A 13710-nucleotide genomic window follows, 5' to 3' on the forward strand; every position below is an offset into this window, starting at 1 on the left:
GGAGTTATGTGACTCCTGAGCCAAGGAGGTAAGTAGCTATGTAACTTTTAGAAGATATATGAAGGCAGCTCTGTATAGGGAAGTTTTTTAATGTTTAATGTTTTGATATGTTTTTATGTATGTTGGAAGCTGCCTAGAGTGGCTGGGGCAAGCCAGTCAGATGGGTAGGGTACAAATAATAAAATAATAAAATAATAATAATAATAATAATAATAATAATAATAATAATAGGATGCCCCTATTTTCATCAGAGGAAATAATGCCACAAAGGTGGGAAATCTCAGTTTCTGAGGCCAAACACGGCCTTTCAGGCCTCCCTACCTGGCCCTCAAAGCCACCCCCCCCTCACACTCCAGTTTTCTAGGCCGCATCCCTCATTTACTTTGTTTTGCACTACAAGTTGTTGTTTTTTGCCTAGCTGGAATATGCCCTTGAACTCTGAGAATCCCTCCTGGTTGCCTGTAGGGAGGGCAGAGGGGGTATTTGAGTGTGTATAGTCCACTGAACACATTCTGCCTCTAATCCTGTCCACTGCTGGCATGTGGTGGCCCTTGAAGCATGGTTCAGAAGGAAACGCTGCTTTCAGGCTGAACGTTTCCCCACCGCAATGCACTATCTCATGGCCATATTTCTCATTCTTGTATTATGTTTACAGGTAGGGTTTTTTTTCCTTTTTTTACTTTTTTCATTAAATTATGCAAGAAAACATTCCTCCACAAATAATATCTAATTGAATAAAACATTAAAGATGAAGGACGCATACTGCCATAAGGCAGTCTAAATATTATGTTGTTTAATAAACCAGAGTGCTGGTAAAAGGTTGCTCTTGGTAACAATGTGATCACTCAGTACAATTTATCAATGTTTATTTAAGAATGTAGTTGAATGAGGAACAAACAAAAAGCAATTTAATGCAGCAAACAGGCCACATGGTCCACTCCTTGCATAATTTATCTTTTATGACAGATTCCATTTTCTGCTGGTGGTATTATTATACAGAAACCCATTTGCATGGTGAAAGTGCATTCATAGCTGCAGCATAAACTTAACTTCATGGTAGCAACATTTAATTTGAATGATATTATTCAGTTATCAAGGAAAATAAGCCACCCTCTAAGGAACTATGTATATTTAATTATGGCATAAGAAGCAGTTTTGAGAGCCAGAAACGACAACACAACTGTTTTGTGAGAAATAGACTATCATTTTCCAGAACCTCCAATATCTGTCATTGCAGGCCGGGGAGTCATCAGTCACACATCCAAACAAAGTCAGATAAGTGACAGTGTTGACACATAGTCACACAAATACAATTTGGCAATTAAATTTGGTACTGTAATGCCTAAGAAAGGCATGAGGAGTAATAAGCAACAGATAAATTATTTCATGAGAGTCACTACAGCTCTGGCTTGCGAGACATTGGCTGTGAGGCAATCGCAACTGCTGCTTTTGATTGGTAGAAGCAGACCCTCCACATGCCTCTGTTTTCCAGGGACGTCCCTGATTTAGAGAAGATATCCTGGTTTCTGATTTGATCCCAGAATGACCCGCTTTTCTTTAGGTTGTCCCTATTTTCATTGGAGAAATGTTGGAGGGTATGGAGTTATCCGACCCCTGAGCTGTCTGAAGGCAATCTTGTATAGAGAAGGGTTTTTTTAAAAAATGTTTAATTATGGTTGGAGTTTTTTTTTAAAAAAAAAATAACTTTTTATTGGGCTTTATAAACAAAAGTGTTATACAAATAAGTATACCAAGTTTTCTCTTGTCATTTGAATATCACAAAAATAGCACTCTAAATGTAGAGTGATATCTACAACATATGGTTCATTATTAGTGGTCAATGTATAAGTTCTTGGTTCATGAATTGGTTTAAACAAAGGGGAAACAGGATAGAACAGAGTTTTTCTTTTTGTTAGGAAGAAAAGAGGGGAAAGAAGGTGGGGGAATGGTAAGCGGGGTGGGGTGGTTATGCTTCTATTCTTCTACTTAGTGTATGTGTGTGGTTTTGTGTCAGTCAGTGTTACTTGTATGGGTTCTCTTACTATTCACTTGTTGTATTTCCATGGTGGTGAGAGAGGTTGGTGGTGGCTTAGGTTGTGGTTGGTTGTCTTTGGTTAGCTGCAGTGAGAATTGTTTTTGTGTGAGAGCGGGGTGTGAGTGTGTATTTTTGAATTAGGTTAGCCAGATTGATTTGTATGCTGTCGGCAGATTCTTGTTGTCTTGTTGGGCTGTGTATGTAATAAAGGGGAGCCATACCGGGAGGAAGGCAAATTCTTCTATTTGTCCCCGTGTCAGTTTCAGTTTATTGGTTAGTTTTTCTGCTAAGGCTGTTTCTTATACTCTTTGATACCATTGGTCCATGCTTACTCCTGACAAGTCTCTCCAATGTCCTGGCTATGATGTTTCTGGCTGCTGAGAGTAGGTGGGTTATGAGCTCTTTATGGTGTGAGTAGGCATTATTATCTTGGAAGATGTTTAGCAGGGCATTTAATTATGCTTGTATTTATGTTGGAAGCTGCCCAGAGTGGCTGGGGCAACCCAGTAAGATGTGTGGGCTATAAATATTAATGTTATCATTATGGAATGGGACATCCCTATTTCCATTGGAGAAATGTTGGAGGGTATGTAGAAGACATTTACAGAAGGCAAATAACTGTTTGCAGTTCCGCTGATTGCAATGGGGAGGCCTCTGGCTGAGCTTATTTATATTCATATATTGGCTTCAACATGTGCTTGGGATTAAATCAAACTAAAAGGTATGATTTGTCTGCATGTTTCAAACAAGTCCCTGTAGGTTATGTCACCTCACCAGTCTTATAGAGTAGGGAAGGAGGAAAGCTAAGGTAAGGCTGCTTGGTCTGGGTTTGCTGGGTCAGGCTCAGTTCCCTCAGCTGGCTGAATTTAACAAGAGGTCAGGGCTATATGCACTTCAGGAGTAATCGGCAGGACAGGGTTCCTGGATTCCACTCTGAGCATTGCTGGTGTTTACAGAGAGGAAGCAGCGGCAGGGACTTGGGCACAGTGTGGGCATGGTAGTGAGTGTGCTTGGCTCTGTTCTGCCATCAACTACTTAACTGCCGGTCTTCAGCACTGTTAGAACTTCTGAGTACTTCCAGTTAAATGGTAGAGAGAGAGTGCACAACTCATAGCATACCATTAATAATCCACGTGTTACTGGCCATCACAGGGCTGCTATCCAATGGTCTCTTCTTGGCTGCAGAAGGGCTTATTGTCCTCCCCTTTGTAGGCTACAGTTGCCACCAAAATTTCACCTAAAGTGAAATTTGAAGTGAATTTGAGGGAAGTGCCTCAGGTGACACATGGGATGCTTCCAGTCTGTTTACTGGGAGGTTGCTGCTCCTCAGGTGTGCAAGTTTTTTTCACAGAATCTGCATCACATTCCATTCTTCCTGTTTTATTAATTGCTTACATTCTCTTCCTTGTTTTCCCTTTGACTTCTTTTTAAACCGACACAAACAGTCTAACTTGCTTCGTTCACAGCTCAAAGTGCATTCTTGTTCCAAATATACTATTGTTATTTTGGTGGTTTTAGTAGTGATGTTTAGCACAGATCGTTGAATACTGTCTTTATGTGATTTCCACAATTGCACATTGCTGTAGGGTTATGTTCTAGAATACTGAGAAGTGGGACACTGAGTTTTTGTTTCTATATTTATGATTTTTATGAATTTCACTTAATTGTGGCATATCTATGGGCATGACTTCCCCCAAAGCTTGAATTATAGCTCACTGATAAAGGATGGATCCAATAATATATATACGTTGTTGAAAGGAATAGATTTAGAGTTTCAAAACAACTATATTACCTTGTATAGGAAATAAAAGGATCCTATGGAGTGTGAATTTAAAATGTTCTTTTCACAGTTGGCTCTTCTACCCTTAGATTTACAACTATGGGTATTTCTTGCATTGCAGATGGAAGAAATAAAGAATGTCATTAATAGTATGAGGGCTCAGAAAGCTCTGGAGCCAGATGGCTTTCTTACTGAATGGTATAAGACATATTCAGACTCCTTGCTCCTTAGGTTACTGCATGGGTGTAGTCAGGATTTATTTGGGGAGAAGCCTTTATGTTGGCGGGGGAGGGGAACTGAGTTATCTGCAATGCAATTGGTCAGTTAAGTATTTTTATTCGTTTACTTGATTTATGTGGGCAACGGTTCCCCTCTGCACTTGCCGGCTACACTAATGGGTTGCTTATCTTTTATTGAAATGCTTTTGGATCGGGTATCCTGCCATCTTCATTGCATGATATTCATACCTCTGTTATTCCCAAGCTTGGTAAAGTCCCCGCGAGCTGCACTAAACTGGCGCAGTGTGGTGCAGGGACTTGCTTCCGTGGTGCCGGAAATTATGTCTGCACATGCTCAGATGCCGAAATCATGTCTGTGCAGGCGCAGACACCGGAAATTGTGTCTGCACAAATGCAGACACCGGAAATTGCAGCCGCATGTGCTGACATGTGGTTTAGACACCACCTACCAGGTTCTTAAAAACAAAACATTAACAGTTAATAGAATGTTGTAGTTTAGCTTCTTGTAACTAACAGAGCTATTATGTGTTCTTTCTTATGCCTGTCCTCCTAATTTATCTAGATTTCTTCTAACAGTAGTCTTGGCTACTGTATCATGGTACCAGAATGTCAAAACTGGTTTTGAAAACAGAAGAGCCAAAATAGTATGAGAACTCACTTTAAAAACAATAATGTCTGTAATAAATTGATAATTGAATACAGAAGTAGGAGCATGCAGATTTGCTATGTTTTTCCCATTCTGCCCTGCAAACTATAATTAGGTGAAGAGATTCAATCAAGCACATTCTGAATAATACTACCATTTAGAAATTATTTGAGGAAGTACATCCATACTGTAGCAATGCCTTTTTTTTAATAGAATGAGTTCCATAGCATATGTAAAAACAGCTTATATAAATGTGTTTCATTCTGCTTATGCCATTTTCGTTTGCTTTAATACTGACATGCTTCCACCACCACACCCAAAATGTGACTATTCCCTATTTTTCAGCAAGCATTACTTTTCCCATGAGGGATTTATATTTTGCTTAATGCAACAGTTCTGCCTTTTCGCCCCTGTCTTTGAATTTAAGTCATCCAAGTACCAAAAGCAGCCTACAATTTGGTGAACAACTTAACATGTTAGGAGCTTTCTGGATACCTACAGTTAGGTATCATACAATATGCAGGGCCTACATAGTGACAGATTTGAGGCTTCCACATGTGAAAATGGTTCATGGAGGTACAAATAGTAGGAACAATTTGGTTTGGTTCATATTTTAATGTGAACCTACCTATTTCACTCTTCCTGAAACAATGTGAACTGAAACACAACTGATCCTTTGAAATTCACATTTCCACAATTTTTGTAATGCAGTTGTCAGACTAAAAAAATGTGTACATAAATGCACCAACTAGTGTGAGCAAAAATGCATATATTATTGAAAGTAACATTGCAATGTGCAAAAGACAACAGACTCAGTTGTCAATAAATAATTCCACTTTAATGGCAAAGTAATAATTTAGACAGATACAGTGTGCACACTTGCAAAAAATATATGCAAGCTGGTTTACAAGCTAGAAGAACAACAAATCAATAGAAAATACATCATCCAGTTAAGTCTGATGACACCAAATACTTATTATTAGGGCTTTACAAAGACTACAAAACTTTTCAGATGATTTATCTCACTGTTTCTGTCTATTTACATGATATGTTACATCAAAAATGTACAAAATATAAAATGTATACAGACAAATGTTTCACAAACATTTTAAAGTTGTAAACTAGGTGGACTCATTGAGATGTATTGCAGGGAAATTTGTATTATGTGGTACATACATACAGGTATTTTGTGTGTGCGCGTCAAAATGGCAGGAATTCATGGGTTTGCTTATATGTTGTTTCAGACCACATATATCATAAAGAGCAGTTGTTGTTTTAGTCATCTGCCAGAGAGTGGCATGTCATTTAACAATATGAGAAAGTAATTTAGGATTTGTGCCTGACTTCAGACTACATTCTTTGTGCATAATATCAGAGTTTTATTTATTAGGGCAATAGCACCATGCAGGGGACCTGTAGCTTCAGTGCTGCAGCAAGGAAAACTACACTGATTTCCTTGACTTTGTTTTATAAAGTAGATGGGCCACAGGAGTTTGTAGCACCAGTTACATGTCCTGAAGGTACTCACTGGCTAGCTGGATCTGGAAGGCAACCACTAGCATCCTATTGAAGTGAACGTGATGTGCTCAGAGTTGGCAATTTCAGGACTGTGGCTCTAAGTATACAAGTGCATGTCTACACAATGCCATAGCCCTTCTATTACTTTCATTTAGTTGAATCGGCATATCCAATTACTCTGATCAGTTTTCATTCAAACTGGTGTAGTCTGCCAGGATATACAACATTTTTGTATTTGCCTAAGATGTATTGGCTTTTATAATGTAGATTGAAACATGCTCACTCTAGCATGGATAGCTCCTGCATAGTCATAACAATTCTAAATACAGGACAAACACACCATTGTTTTTAAATATATATATTTTAAAAACCTCCAGATTGTATGGTTTGCGCTCTGGATATTTTTAATTTTTTTATTTTTTTGCAACATACAGGTAATCTCAGTAAATGAAACATCTCTTAACACCAACAAGATAAAATACAGTTTCTTATTTTTGTTGTTGCTGTCACTGTTGTTTGCTTTCATTTGTGCAAGGCTTTTTTTTAATATTACAAGACCCTCCCAGTAGACTGTGCAAAACCAACCCCCCTCCCCCTTTACAGTATAAACTTTTCTCTCAACCACAGTGGACAATCACTGTGTCATAATGCTGAATTTCTTCATGTACAACAATTGCAATCAAAACAGCATGCTTCAAACTAGGGGGGGGGGGGGGAATGAAGAGGAAGGGAAAAAAATAAAGAAATATTTGTGCTCATGCTGCACCAAGTGCACCCAGCTCTGCTGGATAATATTTTCCCCAAAACACCTCTCTTTTAATAAGCTCTTTTTCATAGAACCAAATGGACTTAAGCCAACTGTCTCAGGTTTTGTTATTAATCATTGTTTATTATTAGGAGTGGCTTCTGGGTCACTTGAATATTTTAGATGGTAATCTATTCACACAAGATAAAAAATACTATATATATATATATATAATCTATCTATATATCTATATCAATAGATCGTTCTTCTAGCCACTTCGTTAAAAAACATGATATACAGAGATGAGGCTACTGTGTTCACTGATGCTCTCTCGTGAGTAAATGAAGAAAGAAAACAGTGTAAATAATCAATGGTTTAACAAATTAAACCAACTGTAAAATTGTTCTAGAAATCGGTTTTAAGGCAGTGAGACAGCACCATAGGAAATGTTCTCTTTTTCCCCCCACTGAAAAGGCTCAAAACATACGAAGCCCTAAGAAAGCCTTTACTCAGTGTCAGATAAGAATTGGTAAAAAAAACCCTTGTTAAGAGGTGGGCAGGTGTTTAAAAAATACCCTCGCGGCTAAAAACAAGTTGTATATAAAACAGATGATTTGTACAGGAAAACAACAACAACAACCCAGAAACCTTGGTGGATCACATCACTGCAAACTTGGCAGCTTTAGTATCAAATTGGCACTTTTCCAGCATATATCACAGTAGCGTTTTCCTGGCAATTGCACAAAACTGTTTTGTGCTTTTATGGAGTTTGCTTTCTGTATTTACTTTTTCTTTCTCCAACTCGTTTTGGAATGGGGCAGCAGTGTACAATTCAAACACTACCGTTGTGTCTTGTAATGAGTGCCATGGGGCACTGGCAGAGGTTAGAGGACCAGGATCGCAAAGACCACTAATTCAGCACCTCGTAGTAAATTGAAGTGTAAAAAAAACCCAAAGGCTTGCATTGTAAACTTTTGAGACAGGAAGAAAGACAGAAAGAAACAACCCCAAGGAGATTCCAGTTTGGCTAACACATGTGCAATCTGCTTAGTTGTCCCCCCTCCCCCTCCCATTAAAAGGCCCTTTCCAGTTGATTGATGGAGTCTCACTCAGCTCCACTGATACTGAAATCTCTTGAAAATAAACTAATTCAAGCTTTCCATTTTGATTTGCTTTCCTGACTTTCTAGAGATAAGTCGACCGCCTATATATGACACTGCACTCATGCTCTCTCTCGGGCCACCCTGGCACGCGCTGCTTCGGCACTGCAGCAGTTAAAGCCGGGACAGTTTAACCAGCATCCTATATAACCAGGCCCGTTCTTCTCTAGAGAGTTGACTCAAGCGAGGGGTCCAGAATATCATCGTGGTGACTAGCAGTATCGCTGTCGCAGCTCTGTGCGCTGGAGTAATTAGCTGCTTCTTTGAGCCTCATTAGCATGTGCATCTGAGGAAGAAACAAGGAAATACTGGTGTCATTGCTGTTAAGAAGCGAAGGCAACAGTGGTTGGTATGAAGACCCCCCAAACCCCCTCCAAAATAAATCACACAGGAAACAGACTATTTGTTTAGGATTTTCGGCATTAATTTGGCCACAACTTTATTGTTTACAGCATGTGAGTGGTTGCTTAGTTATTGGTTCAGACTACCTGAACCTGCACCAGCAGGAACAGGACTGACAACTGGAACCTCCAGAGGTCAGTAAGGGAAAACACACTGGGGGAGCAGAGAGGCAGATTTCCACCTCTCAGTTCACCCCAGATGTTCTCAGGAACTCCGGCATGGTCCTACCCCTGAGAGGGGATCGGACAGAACAAATCGAGCCCCTGGATTCCTTTAACGGAATTCCCTAGCAGCAGCAACAAAATTTAGGGGCAGGCACAGACAGTCCATAATCCCTTCCACCAAAGGATGAACCAAGGCCTAACCGCCAACTTTACAAAGTTGTGACGGTAGGCAAAAACCAAATGGCACCAGCCAATCAGCCAAGTGGCAAAATTCCTACTGGGCCCCTGCTCCAAAAACAGACGACCCCTAGACAGGCATAGCAAGGTCAAAAACACAACCTTAAATTATAGGGAGGGAGGGTGGGAGATCCACTGTACGATGCGAAAGAGGAAGTATTTCGCCACATGCAGCCCCTTAAGTATCCCCTTATGTGCCAATCAAACCCCAACTGACAGAAATCTGCCCCAGTAACAAAGGGGCGACCAATGAGGCAAGGAGGTCATCCATATGGGCCCACCCCAGCAAGAAGAAGGCAGTTTGGTGATCTCACTGCAACACGTGTCTCTCCATGATTTGGAGGACACGATCTCTCCTTTCAAGCCTTTGAGTAGGCAACAGGGACATGTGATGGATGCAGCACTTTGAAAAATCAGTGCTGGCTGAGATAGCAAACTTTTGAATCCCTCTTCTTTCCACAGGCAGGGAGCAATGGTAACTTTGGAGAGAATCAAAGGCTGCAGGAATTCAAAGGTGTTTAAAGGACAGGGAGCTCTTGATCTGAGCTACGATCCTGAATCCATTCTCCCAACGCCAAGGTAAGAATAGACTAGGCTTTTGGTGTCAGAATACACTGTGGGGATAAAAAGGAATGCAATCACTTTTGCATACACAGTCACACCATCTTAGAGAAGAAGGGGAGGTGGGAAGTGAAGTGGAGTGGACTGAAGCCAGCTGCTGGATACAAGAGCACCATCTGCTGCCCAGGAGCCGACCTTGGCAACAGAAAATAGCATGCCACAGCTGCGAGGCTGGTTTCCAGAGGAGCCTTTAAGCACATCTTACTTAACATCAAGAGCCCCGGAGAGCTGTAAGATGCTCAGTGCCTAAAATTACTGTAATTATAGTTGGTATTTAGAAATCGTCCCTCTCGCCATGTTGCTCAGGGAATTGATCTTACACCACCAGCATTTTTAAATAGTGCATTATTTGAAACAAAGTGCTTTGGTTTTTCCGAGAAATGAAAAGTAGGCTATGTACTTTCTCTTGCCCCAGTACCTTCTCAGATTTATTTGGGTCTTATTAGCTTTACAATGGCCACAACCATATAGTATGCCCCTCTGCAGGGTATGCTAGCCACAAGTCTTTGGGTTGAATAATGTTGTGCACCTTGTTTATATATGTTAACATTTTGATAATGTTTGTGGGGGGGGGGTTGGTGGAATTTTGGTTGTGGTGGTTTTATTTTATATTGCTTTGCTGATTTTTTTAGCTGCCTTCAGTTCCTTTAAAAATTTTTTGAATAGAAATGGTTCACAATTATTAAAAATAAATATAGAAATAAAGAATACCACTAAAGTGGTGTAAGGGAGGATCCAGCATTTAATTTAGCTGCTTCTCAGGATCTTTCCCCACTTAACCCACTAAACCTCTAATATTCACCTGGATATATGGGGCTTCCCCCCCCCTTTTTTTCGTTTTCACTCTTAAATTGTGATGGGCCATCAGGAGGGCAGGTCAAAATGTTTGCAATTGGCACAGAAATAGACTGATATCCTGAGATGATAACTCCTTGATGTGAATCTAAAAGAATAGTTACATTCAGGCACAAATCCTGTATAATCTGATTAGATCCGTTTTATGGCAGTATATGGTGAATAAAATGTAAAGGTAAAGGATCCCTGACAGTTAAGTCCAGTCATGAACGACTCTGGGGTTGCGGCACTCATCTCGCTTTACTGGCTGATGTTTGTCCGCAGACAGTTTTTCCAGGTCATGTGGCCAGCATGACTGCCAAAACCAGAGCAGCACATGTCATTTACCTTCCCGCCAGAGCGGAACCTATTTATCTACTTACACTTTGACATGCTTTTGAACTTCTGGGTTGGCAGGAGCTGGAACTGAGCAACAGGAGCTCACCCCGTCGCAGGGATTTGAACCGCCGACCTTCCGATTGGCAAGCCCTAGGCTCAGTGGTTTAGACCACAGCGTCCCTTATACGGTGAATAGACACCAATATTATCTTGGGTACACTATATGGAGGCAGATGACAATTTAAAGCAACCATATAATAACCCAAGACTATTTGGAGGAAAAGTATATATATGCATGAGCGATGCTATTTTTTTTCTAGAAAAAGAATTGCTGGAACTCACCATGAACACCTCCCTTGTTCTCTTATGGGCAAGCTACTTGGGGAGTAAGGGTGATTTTTAAACCTCAAGTAATTATATTGAAATAAAAGATCAGGAAGCTGGGCCCAGTGGTGGAGCTTCATGCTCCAGCACTGGGGGGGGGGGGGCAGAGAGCAGGCAGGGCGGGGCTGGTGCGCATCCTGGGGGCAGTGGGGGCAGCCGTGATGGCCCCCTGCTGGGATCACACTGCCGGGGGCGGTGCGCTCCCCCTGTACTCCTCTTCCTCCGCCAGTGGCTGGGCCAACACAAAAAAGGCGAGTCAAGAAAAGAGGAGAGAGTAGAAAGTTAACTGAAAGCAAGGAATGAAGGGGATGAAGGAAAGAGCAGAGACAGCATCGTATGGAAAGAAGGGAGTCAAAAAAGCAGTGAGCAGAAAAAGTCTAGGAAGTGCAGTGTGGTGTTTAATTGTGAGACTTACCATATTTTTCGCTCTATTAGACACACTGGACCATAGCTTTCCCCCCAAGAGCCGCGCACTCTGTCCCTTCCACCATCTCCCGCAGAAGCCAAGGATAGATGTGCGAAGCCTCCGCAGGGTAGTGGGATGAAGGCTCCCTGAGCCCTGCGGAGGCTTCACATGGCTAAGCCAGTGCTGTGCAGTGCTCCCTCTAGCTGTTCTAGCTTCTCGCTTAGCCATGGGAAGCCTCCGCAGGGCAGTGGGGAGCCTTCATCCCACTGCCCTGCGGAGGCTTCGCGCATCTGACCCCACTCACTGTCCTGGCGGCTTGCTTGGCCGCGCGCAGCCTCTCCCAGGCAAGGGGAGCCTTCATCCCCTGCCCGGGAGAGGTTGCGTGCGGCTAAGGCTCCCCCACGAGCCGCACTCCCTTTAAAGAGCACCCAAGAGCCGCACACACGCTCCACGCGGCTCTTTAAAGGGAGCGCTGAACAGAGCCTCCTGCCTGCATTCGCTCCATAAGACGCACAAACATTTCCCCTTACTTTTTAGGAGGGGAAAAGTGTGTCTTATGGAGCAAAAAATAAGGTACGCAGAAATTGATAATAAATAGCCAACCACCTTTTTGACTTGAACTTGCTGAAAAAGAAAAACATGTCTACATACTTCCACAAGGCAATGTCCACCTATTTGTGCAAAGCAAAACTGATTGCTTAACTGAATTTCTGGTTTTTCTTCTCTCCCCTCCAGCACCCAAATATGTTCTGGAGGTTCCCTTAATCCTCTGGAGCAGTTTTTGGTGTTTTGTGAGGGGGCTACAGGGAAATGGAGAGGAAGGATAAACCCTGCTGTGTGAGTAGATGGCCTCTCCCACTATGTAGGCTCTCACCAATAATAATAGCATAATAATAATAATAATTTTACCAAAGGGTCTCCTTCTGAATCTGTCTGTGGAATGTGCTTTGAAGTGGTTCCTTCTTTGGCAGATGCATAACCTTCATAACCAACATCTTCAGGTCTCAACTGAAGCAATGATGACCAGTCATGCTGCAGTGAACTCCATGGACAAGTATCTGCTATCCACTTTGAAGGATCTTCCCAAGGTGCTCGTTTGCCATACATCTAAGTGTCCATTGCAAAATAGAAAAACAAATGGGTCGTTTAATTTCAGTTGGAGAATGTTCAGCATGGTAGTGCAAGACCTTTTGGCCCAAATTTGTTGCATGACAACAAAATGGGACGAGGTTCATTAACTCTCCCTTTTGCATTTTCAGGTGATAGAAACTCAACCTCACTGGGGCTGGCAGGCAATTTTGCCCCCTCCCCAGAATGATGTCATGTAGGGTGGGGGGAGGGAATGGCAGCTTCTAATGGATACTGTCATTTCTCCCCAGAACGCCCATCTGAATGACATTATGCCATGACATAATGTTCTTCTAGTCTTTTCTGGGGAAGAAAAATGGCAGCTGGCAGTAGTGAAGAATGCCAGTGAGTTTCATGCCTCCATAATCTCAAAATTCCTCCCAACCCAAAATGCATCCACATTTTTTGGCTGACATATAGGATACAGTCAGAAGGGAAGCAGTTTTGTCTAGGGCAGGGGGTCACAGGGTTAAATTCCCACATCCCACAGTCCCTATCCTGATCAGCTCCACACTTGTTTAAATATACAATTAAATACAACACAACACTTGGCACAATGCATAGTTTGGCCACATATTAGTTGTATTTTCAAAGCCTGAAATTCTCAGTGCCATGAAGATGCCATTTTAGTGTCTTTGGATGGTTGTAGATGCTGCTGCTTTTTTTTTTGGAATCTTTCTTGAAAGGACTTTCGAAAAATCAGTGTAATATTTAAACAATTCAAGATGCTTCAATTGTGACTTTTTGACAAGCCAATATCTTTATAATTAACATGTTACAATTGATGCAACATGTTATTGCATTTATATCCCACTTTTTCCACAAAGTTGTTCAAGGTGGTGTACATGGTTCTCTTCCCCTCCTCAAGTAAGCCTTACTACAACCCTGTGAGGCAGGTTATGCTGAAAGGCAGTAATTGGTCAAAGGTCAACCAGCATGCTTCATGGCCAAGAGGGTATTTGAACTGTGGCTTCCCATGTCATAGTCAGGTGCTCTAAGCACTACACCACACTACCTCTCAATGATGAAAAAAATGGAAGTAGTTAATATTTTGGGTGAGTGCTAGTTGCCA

The 13710-nt window shown here is 41.6% G+C and overlaps 1 protein-coding gene across 9 annotated transcripts in view; it reads right to left on the reverse strand.

Annotated features, from left to right (window-relative positions):
- Positions 1-5516: 5516 nt before the first annotated feature.
- NAV3 (neuron navigator 3) overlaps positions 5517-13710 on the reverse strand; it is a 445636-nt gene continuing 437442 nt past the window's right edge. For all 9 annotated transcript variants that reach the window (XM_083698859.1, XM_083698858.1, XM_083698861.1 and 6 more), the window contains 2 exons: positions 12420-12617; positions 5517-8409 (listed from right to left, as the gene is read on the reverse strand). In XM_083698859.1, coding sequence (XP_083554985.1) covers positions 8290-8409; positions 12420-12617 — 318 coding nt within the window. In that variant the 3' untranslated portion in view covers positions 5517-8289. The remainder of the gene's footprint in view (positions 8410-12419; positions 12618-13710) is intronic.

Source organism: Podarcis gaigeae (assembly GCF_964106915.1).
Source record: "Podarcis gaigeae genome assembly, chromosome: 10".
NCBI lineage: Eukaryota > Metazoa > Chordata > Lepidosauria > Squamata > Lacertidae > Podarcis > Podarcis gaigeae.